At 44.3% G+C, this 10,000-nt stretch overlaps 1 protein-coding gene across 2 annotated transcripts in view; it reads right to left on the reverse strand.

The window, feature by feature from the left end:
* Positions 1–2,559, reverse strand: part of brsk1b (BR serine/threonine kinase 1b) — a 31,470-nt gene extending 28,911 nt beyond the window's left edge. For both annotated transcript variants that reach the window (XM_053514897.1, XM_053514896.1), the window contains exon 1: positions 2,349–2,559. In XM_053514897.1, coding sequence (XP_053370872.1) covers positions 2,349–2,436 — 88 coding nt within the window. In that variant the 5' untranslated portion in view covers positions 2,437–2,559. The remainder of the gene's footprint in view (positions 1–2,348) is intronic.
* Between the last annotated feature and the right edge of the window lie 7,441 nt (positions 2,560–10,000).

A 10,000-nucleotide genomic window follows, 5' to 3' on the forward strand; every position in this document is an offset into this window, starting at 1 on the left:
ACATACTTATTCATTTTTCATCATATGCCATTCTACATAATCATACACCATGATACACCATCACTACATCTGACCAATAGAGCACCGACTGAACTGCTTTGATACCATCCAGGTGTTAAGGTTTAATCCCTGCCCTAACCTGAAGTGACCTCAATTCAGAGACTGACATCACATCCATCCAGACTACTCACACACCCCTCACACACCCCGCTTCACCTCCTCTCCTCAGCCCTTTGCCCCACAGCCTTGTACACCAGAAGCGCCAGACCGAGGAACAGTTCCTCACACTATCACCTCATCATCACCTGACCAGGATCACCTGCTACCTGCTGTACATGGAGACGACGTGTTGTTTAAGATGACATAACGTTATCAGATATGTGTTCTTGCTTCTGTGGGTTTTGTCATGCAGCTGCTCTCTCCTCAGTACCGCAGACCATCGGTACCTTTCACTGGTACTCAGTACCGGACCGGAGCGGCCTGCTTCCTCCCCAGATCATAACCCCCTTCTCCAGAGGCTTGTACAGTGGACCTTACCTTACCTTCTTACCCTGACACGCCCATCGCTCTGGAATAGGATCAGTCTGGACTCATCAGGTCACATGAGCTTTATGCTCCTTGGCAAACTGATGTTTTTTTTCTGTAGGGGACAAACCCTAAACAGGTTAACAACTTATTTAACCCTAACTGATGCAGTAAGGGTCTTCTAATTACTTACACAACCATGTCAGAAGACACATCTTGTGGGCATGGCAAAGAAGTTAATTTAGTCCATAAGAGCCAGATTATTGTCCTGCATCAAGTAAAGAAAACAACTAAGGAGAATACTGAAGCTACTAAAACTGGGTTAAGACTGTAAAACTCATCATTAGACTCTGGAGGACAGCGATGAAGAGAACTACAGTAGAACTTACAGCTATGATTACTAGTGACAGTAAGAGGATTTCTCACAGGACTGGGACTAAACAGCTGTGTGTCCATAAGCATACCACTCGTTATTGAGATTTATCATAAAAAGGCCTTTAGTCAGGGAGCGTAAAGAATGGACTTTGGAGTGATGGAAAAAGGTCATGTGACCTGATGAGTCCAGATTAAGCCTATTCCAGAGTGATGGGCGTGTCATGTGGAACAAATTATAGAATTAAACCACCAACAAAGGAAAATCTCAACAGGAGGAGTGTGATGTGTAAAACCTATCAAAAGGAGTGTGTGTGTGTGTGTGTGTGTGTGTGTGTGTGTGTGTGTGTGTGTACAGCCGTAAGTAGGAGCAGGCCTACAGTGTAACTGTAGTAACGTTAATGCATTCCGTAACAGGTACTTATGAGAGTAATGCTATGGGTGTGAGTGTGTGTGTGTGTGTGTGTGTGTGTTTAATGTACTCTTGGTGTAGTGATTGTGAATGGTGGTGGGATTGATTTCCAGGAAACACAACGAGTGTAAGAAGCATCGCGCAGTGCGGTTACACTGATTATTATCCACCATCGATCGGTTTACTCAAACACCTGATCAGTTACTGACTCCTATCACTAATACACACACACATATAGTGTATAAAATAAATAGAAATGTTTATTTAAATCATATAACAGTGGGCGGAGCTAATGCTGTGCAAAGTCACATGATTTGAATGAATGTTTCTACTTGATTTTTTCCAAATACTTAATTAAAAGCTTGGGCCAACTACTGATCAGACATGTCTGAAATAAAATATTATACGAGGAGAAACTTCCTTATCCTTGATGATGATGATGATGATGATTATTATTATAACAGTGAAAGTGATTTATTTTTGGACTGAGCGGTATGGTTGATGATGTCGAGGTGGAAACACAAGCTCTGCAGTTTCGTACAGTACAATAAAACAGCGTTAAATAAATAAAGCCCTGCAGCGCTGCAGAGAGAGACAGATACCTCTTATGGAAAGCGCTAGAACATTTTACGGCACATTACGACACCGTACACTACAACTACTGTACAATAACATAAACAACTGTTCTCACTTTCAACAACAAATCAAACCTGTGAGATGTTGTGATGTCATTCTACACACTGATCAGTTACTGGGTTCAAAGAAAGAGCCGGTATAATAAGATAGAGTGGACTTGGTAAAGATCGCTCCCTCAGTAATGTATTTAAACACCGCTGAAGTCTTTAACACGTGGACAAACGTGACGTAAAGCAGCAGGAACGGCCTTTAGAGGTCTGTTTAGGTTTTAATCTTCATTTTAGTACTGTAATAATGTCAATGCCACACACACACTGGTGTATTACTGAAAGTGTAGTCTAACATGCACAGTACTGAAGTGTGGGATGTGTGTGTGTGTGTGTGTGTGTAAGGTGTGTGTTACCTGTCTGTCCTTTGCCCAGTGTCTTCTCCAGGCGGTATGGACCCACGTACTGGGCCGGGTGGCTGCTCGACACCTCTTTACTGGACATGATGCTCAGGGACTCAGAGTTCTAATGAGGGACAATTAAGGGAATCACTGGAACTTCCGGGTCAGTGCGTCCTGCGTGATGACGTCACGCGCCTGTCCGACATTACAGACGGGGGGTGGGGGGGGGGGGGTAGCAGAGGATCAGTGAGAGAATTGTTCCGGTCCGGTTCGGTTCCGATCGCTAGCTGCCTGGCTGTGTGTGTGTGTGTGTGTGTGTGTGTGTGTGTGTGTGAGGAGGAGGGGTGAAAGACGATCCAGGAGACAGCGTGTCTGACAGGAAGTCTGAGGTGGTGATGAAGATGATGATGATGATGATGAAGCGGCTGTGGAAATAAAAAACTGAGAAGGTTGTGATTAAATAAATAAATAAATAAATAAATAAATGATTGATTGATGTCCAGAGTGTGTGTCTTCTTCACCGATGAGGAGGACAGGAATGACTCAGAGACCGGAAGTGACCCAAATCCTGACAGACTGACGGGATGATGTGATTTAAATAAAGAGATAATAAAGACTAATCACAGCGTGTCATCTGACCGAGCGCTCCGTACCCATGCCCGAGTGTGTGTGTGTGTGTGTGTGTGTGTGTGGTGATGGAGTTGATCAGCAGAAGCCCAGCAGCGGCGCGCGGAGGAGGATGGAGGGTGTGAGCGCGTGCGCGTGTGCGCGCGGTGAGGCCTGCGCGTGTCCCGCGAGCTGAGCCGCGGTGTTGTCCAGGCCGCGCATCCGGGAGAGGAGCACCGCAGGCCGGGGAGAGCGCGACGCCGCCCCGCTGACTCCGCGCGCGCACGTGTGTGTGTGTGTGTGTGTGTGTGTGTTCCTCCGGCAGGGTCTCACACACAGCGCGCTTTTGTCCTGTCCCTGTAAGAGCGCGTGTCTCTGAGGAAAGCCGGCATCGCAGGATGATGGTGCTGATGCTGAGCAGGTGGAGTGTGTGTGTGTGTGTGTGTGTGTGTGTGTTCTCCTCACAGCGGCTCCTCCCCGCGCTCCCGGAACATCCTCACCGCCACACACACACTAAATACCCCGGACCGTGTGTGTGTGTGTGTGTGTGTGTCCGCTTCTCCTCGTTTCAGTCGTTCCCTGGTCCAAACACAGTCCGGTGTCTCACTCCTCCGTGTGTGTGTGTGTGTGTGTGTGTGTGAGGGTTTTATCCTCTCCTTCCTTCTCCTCTCTCCATCAGCATCAGCATCCGGGTTCCTCTCCCCTCCTCCCCCTCCTCCTCCTCAACCCTGCGCCCGCGCGCGCAACCGCGCGTCCCCGCCCTGCGCGAACCCTCTCGTGAACGCGCCTCCTCTCCGTTACTCGTGCACGTCGTCCTCACTGCGCTGTTTCTAAATAAAGCGCGCACGAACCCTCATCCGGGTCGCGTATACGAATGAGGGAACGGGCCAATCAGAGCGCTCTCCTGATCACGTGATCCACTCACTGTACTCCTGCACTTTAATCTAACTATACATCAATTATACACTCAATTATCATACTGATATGTGTGTGTGTGTGTGTGTGTGTGTGTGTGTGTGTGTGTGTGTGTGAAAGAGAGAGAGAAAGAGATAAAACCTGCTCATGGTGTTAATGCTATAAATCACCCCGGATGCTATTAGATACTCTGCAGCGTTTCAGCCGCAGTATGCAGTTCTGCTCATCACCTCCAGGGGGCGGCGTTACACTGAGTTCAGTTCCTCAGGACCTTATTGGCATGAATGTTAAAAAAAATTACACTGTTGAAAAATCAATTATAACATATATATTGTTTTAAATGTGTTTGTTCTTTTACATAAATTTTTTAAAAACTTTTTTGTAAGTTTTTTTGTAAGGGGACTGAGAGTAACGTAATTTAAATTCTCTATATGTAATACTGAACACGTAGCAGAATCGACAAGAATGTTGTCTTTGACTTTAATTACATTATAAATAGCATCTATCTGAATTTAGAAACATATATAAACATTATAAACATTAAATATGCTGTTTTTCGTATTGTTCCCGCAAAAGTTCCTCGTTTGTTTGTATCAGGTTTTAAATTACATTACCTTTTCTTGTTTATTCTAAATAACAACATTAACTAATTTTCAAGCTTTAATACTACTGAATTTTTGCCTTTTTCTGTTTGCGCTTTTTCGGAGGACGCGCGTATCATCTGAGAACAACAAGCGGAATCCATCACCAAATAACTACTCAGGTACGATATAATGGATAATATTCAGCTCGTTCAGTGTGTAGAGTGCAGGATGTTTAGACATTCTTCCTCCGTCATTAGTGGTCATTTTACTTGTGATAGGTGTGTGTTAGTGAGCACTCTGACGGAGAAGATATCAGTGTTAGAAGAGCGCATCCAGACTTTAGAGAGTGTAAGAGCAGCGTTGTTCCTGTAGCGGACAGTCTGGGTGCCGCAGGCGGAGATAACCAGCCCCCGACTCCGGCATTAGAGCCCTCACAGCGGGGCGAGTGGGTGACGACTCGGCGGCATACTCGTTCAGCCAAAGCTAACACTAAGGCTAGCCCACCGGAGCACACCTCTTCTGCGCTTCACGTGTCCAACAGGTTTGCTCTCCTCAGTGATGCACCCGCTGAGAAACCTGAAAGAGCTCTGGTTATAGAAGAAGGCGATGTCCGATGAAGTAGTATGCTCTGGTCCCATCCCAATGAGACGTGGTGACAGAACTTACAGCAGGTTATGGTCGCTGAACCGCTGGATGTCCAGGTGGTGCTCCGAAAACAACGTGGGCTTCATAGATAATTGGAAGACCTTTGAGGGCAAAGCTGGCCTGTTAGGGCGGGACGGTGTCCATCCCACTCGGGAAGGTGCTGCTCTTATTTCCTGTAGTATAGCTCATAGTCTCAGAAGAGGCCTAGTTAATCGGTGACAATCCAGAGCCCAGGCCAGGGAGCAGACAGACAGGCTAAACCAACCGTCTGCTAGCTGCATAGAGTCGTCACTCAGGGTTCACTGTATTGAGACTGTGTCTGTTCCCCGAGCTAAACAAAAATGTAGAAAGACCCAGAAAGTCTGTTTTAGTAACTTAACATAAAGACCACAAACTTGGATCAGACTGAATGCGCAGCCGGCACCTCTGATCTGAAGCTAGGACTGTTAAATATTAGATCTCTCGCATCTAAAGCAGTTATAGTTAATGAAATTATCACGGATCAGGAGTTTGATATACTCTGTTTAACAGAAACCTGGATTAAACAGGACGAGTATGTAGCTCTAAATGAAGCTAGTCCTCCTGGATACAGCTACATACACCAGCCTCGGTTAACTGGTAGAGGAGGAGGCGTCGCAGTTATTCACAATGATAATCTGGCTATCGTACAAAAACACAGATTTAAATTTAATGCATTTGAAATTCTCTATAGTAACATTAAGTCAGCTTAGACTATTCCGCTAATCATCATTTACAGACCTCCAGGGCCGTACTCTGAATTTCTCTGTGAATTTGCAGATTTCCTTTCAAACCTAGTCGTTTCCGTAGACAAAGCGTTAATTGCTGGAGATTTTAATATTCATTTTGAGAATCCAGAAGACCCTCTGAGAGCAGCATTTATGTCCATACTGGACTCAGTAGGAGTAAATCAGTGTGTAGTAGGACCCACTCATAAAGCAGGTCACACTTTGGACTTAATATTATCCTTCAGATTAAGTATAAGAAACATAATTACAATTCCACAGTCTGAAGTTCAGATCACTGTCTTGTCTCGATTAAAGTGTCTCATAGTAATAATGTACGCACAGCGCCGCGCTACCGCCTTAAACGTACATTCACATCAACTACCACACAGAGCTTTATCGATAATCTTCCAGAGTTATCAACTTTGATTGGATCGCCATCTGATTCCACAGAACTCGATCAAGCGACTGAATATCTACTGTAGAGTCAACACTTTGTTATAGCTTAGATAATGTAGCTCCAGTTAAAAGAAAAATGATTAGAGATAAGAAACTCGCTCCTTGGTATAACGATCACACACGCACTCAACACACGCAAACAAACCGCTCGGTAATTAGAACGCAAATGGCGTGAAACTAAATTGTTAGTTTTTCAAATAGCATGGAAGGAGAGCATCCTGAACTATAGAAGAGCTCTCAGTGCTGCTAGGTCAATGTATCTCTCCACTCTTATAGAAAATAACAAAAAATAATCCTAGATTTTTATTTAATACCATAGCTAAATGAACTAAAAACAAGACCACTGCAGAAATCTCCACAACAACAACATACAGTAGTGAGGATTTCATGAACTTTTTCAATAACAAAATCATAAATATTAGGCAAAAAATTCAGGCTTTAAAACCAGACAACTTAAGTGATACAGATGATAAATGAATCACATCACATCAGAACCTAGAATACTTTACTCCCCTTGAAGCGAGTGAACTAATTTCACTCATCTCCTCTTCAAAATCGTCAACCTGTGAATTAGATCCGATACTGACACATTTTCTCAAGCAGATAGTTCCAGCAATAACAGAATCCCTGTTAAAAGTAATTAACTGTTTACTCAGCAGTGGGTATGTTCCTAAATCCCTTAAATTAGCAGTTATTAAACCACTAATCAAAAAACCTGACCTTGACCCCTGTCAGCTTTCCAATTACAGGCCGATATCAAACCTCCCGTTTATCTCTAAAATTCTGGAAAAGGTAGTATCACAGCAGCTATAATTATATTGTTGTGCTGACGACCAGCATGCCTTGCGGGGATGTCGGTGTATTCAATTCAATTCAATTCAATTTTATTTGTATAGCGCTTTTAGCAATTTTCATTGCCGCAAAGCAGCTTTACATAGTCAAAAGAATTATTTAGGTTTGTATGAAATGTGAATTTGTATGAATCAGAATGGTCAGTTTGTCCCTGGTGAGCAAGCCGAGGGCGACAGTGGCAAGGAAAAACTCCCTGAGATGGTAATAGGAAGAAACCTTGAGAGGAACCAGACTCAACAGGGAACCCATCCTCATTTGGGTGAAACAGAAAGCAGTAAATGATCTGCATTTATACAGTGTGTAGGGTGGGAGGCAGTTCAGCTATAATAGCTGATGTTAATTGATGTTAATATGGAGTCCAGGTGGTTATTGAAGACCCAGGTAGACTTGTAAGAAGTTCCAGTCATGAACTATCGAACTGTCAAGTCCCCAGAGAAACAGTTGCCAACACCAGTCAAGGCCAGAACCATTTTCTAGGTAGAGAGAATTATTCCCAGACACCAGACGCATCCCAGAGAGACACACGGGGCATCCATGTGACGAGATCTTCAGCCAGAAGCGGGGCACCAGGATGGGTCAGACAGGTCCGGAGGGCAGAGGGAGTCTGGATCACTGGCAGCTCAGGAACGACATGTGTAGCTCGACAGAGAGAGAAAAAGAGTGAAAGGGGGGACAGGAGGAGAGAGGAAAAAGAAAGAGAGGGGGAAAGAGAAGAAGAGGAGAGATGGCAGTTAGGTATGGTATTCACCATGATGGGGAAAGGTGTTTGGGTTAGTGGCTTCGGCCCTGTTGTGTGTGTGTTGGGGGTGTGACGTGTGAAATGTGCTCCAGTTCAGGCTGATGCTAAATTGGATGTAGGCTCCTGAGTGAAGGTGCTGCTCATGCCTTACATGCTGTGTGCTTAATAAAGTACTCCCAGCCATTGCATTGGGCAGCAAATAAGCTCACTCGTCTCTCCAGCATTTTTTCCGGCGTAAAAACGCTACAATATATACATAGGAAAAGCATACATGAACTGTATCAGTCAGGATTTAGGCCTCATCACAGCACAGAGACAGCACTCGTTAAAGTAGTAAATGACCTCCTAGTGGCCTCTGATCAGGGTTGTGTCACTATGCTTGTATTACTCGACCTCAGTGCAGCTTTTGACACCACTGATCATAGTATTCTTCTTCACAGATTAGAAAATGTAGTAGGAATTAAGGGAACGACCCTCTTATGGCTCAGATCCTATTTGACTGATCGTTATTAGTTTGTAGATTTAGCGTGTAGTTTCCTTTACATGCTTCCTCTGGGCAACATAATCCATAAGCATGGTATTAGTTTTCATTGTTATGCTGATGACACACAAGTATATGTTTCAGCAAAACCAGATGAGAAAAACCAGCTTACCAAAGTTGAGCAATGTGTGCAGGACATAAGAGATTGGATGCTAATTAATTTCCTTCTGCTTAATCCAGATAAGACAGAAGTTCTAGTCATAGGACCACAAGCAGCAAGAAGTAAAATTTTAGATCACACCGTAAATTAAGATGGCCCTTCTGTTCCATCAAGTGCAACAGTAAAAGACCTTGGTGTGATTATTGATTCCAGCCTTTCATTTGAAGCTCATGTAGATAATATTACCAGGATAGCATTCTTTCACCTCAGAAATATTGCCAAGATAAGAAATATATTGTCACCAAACGATACAGAAAAACTAGTTCATGCTTTTATCACCTCTAGGTTGGATTATTGTAATGCCTTACTGTCTGGTTGTTCAACTAGATGCATAAACAAGCTTCAATTAGTCCAGAATGCAGCAGCGAGAGTCCTCACTAGAACCAGAAGATATGAGCACATCACACCTATCTTATCTTCACTGCATTGGCTCCCTGTGAAATTTCGCATCGATTTTAAAATACTACTCTTGACGTATAAAGCATTAAATGGTCTCGCGCCGCAGTATCTGAGCGAAATGCTAGTGTCTTACGATCCGCCACGCCTACTTCGATCAAAGGATGCAGGCTGCTTGTCAGTACTGCGAAAACAAAGCCCCAAAATTATGGAATAGTCTTCCAAATAGTATTCGGGACTCAGACACAGTCTCAGTGTTTAAGTCCAGGCTAAAAACCTATTTATTTAGCCAAGCATTTTTATAAATAGATTAGCCTTAGGTAAAGGAGCAGATCTGGGGGACTCATGGACGTAGAGTATTATGGTGAACTGGTATGTTTGGATGCTGTCTTCCTCACTCTCATTGATCACTCAGGTTTGTTGACGGTGAGGTAATTGGTTGCTTTACATCTCAGTTCCCCCTCATGTTTGTGTTTCCTTCTGGCTCTCCCTTTTAGTTATGATGTCATAGTTAGTCCTGCCGGAGTCTTTGCTTGCACTCTGCACTAAATATACATTCACTTTTTACATTGTTCGACTGTGACCATACCTAACTGTTATTTCTCCATCTCTTTGCTCTCTCCTCTCTCTCTCTCTCCCTCTCTCCTTGTTCCTCTACCTATCTCTCTGTCGAGCTATACATGTCGCTCCTGAGCTGCCAGTGATCCAGACCCCCTCTGCCCGCTGGACCTCTCTAACTCATCCTGGAGTCCTGCTTCGGGTTGGAGATCTTATCACATGGATGCCCCCGTGTGGTCTGCCTGGAATGCATGTGGTGCCTGGGGTTGGTTCCACTCTTCCATGAAGGTGGTCCTGTCCTCGACTGATGCAGACAGCTGTTCTCTGAGGATCTGTGACTTCAGTCGCTCAATAGTTCAGGACTGGAATTTCTCACAGTCTACCTGAGCCTCCAGGAACAAACTGGACTTTAATCTTACACATCTCCTCTTATATTGAACTTCCAGTCTCGCATATTATTATGCACATC

Source organism: Clarias gariepinus, chromosome 16, assembly GCF_024256425.1.
Source record: "Clarias gariepinus isolate MV-2021 ecotype Netherlands chromosome 16, CGAR_prim_01v2, whole genome shotgun sequence".
NCBI lineage: Eukaryota > Metazoa > Chordata > Actinopteri > Siluriformes > Clariidae > Clarias > Clarias gariepinus.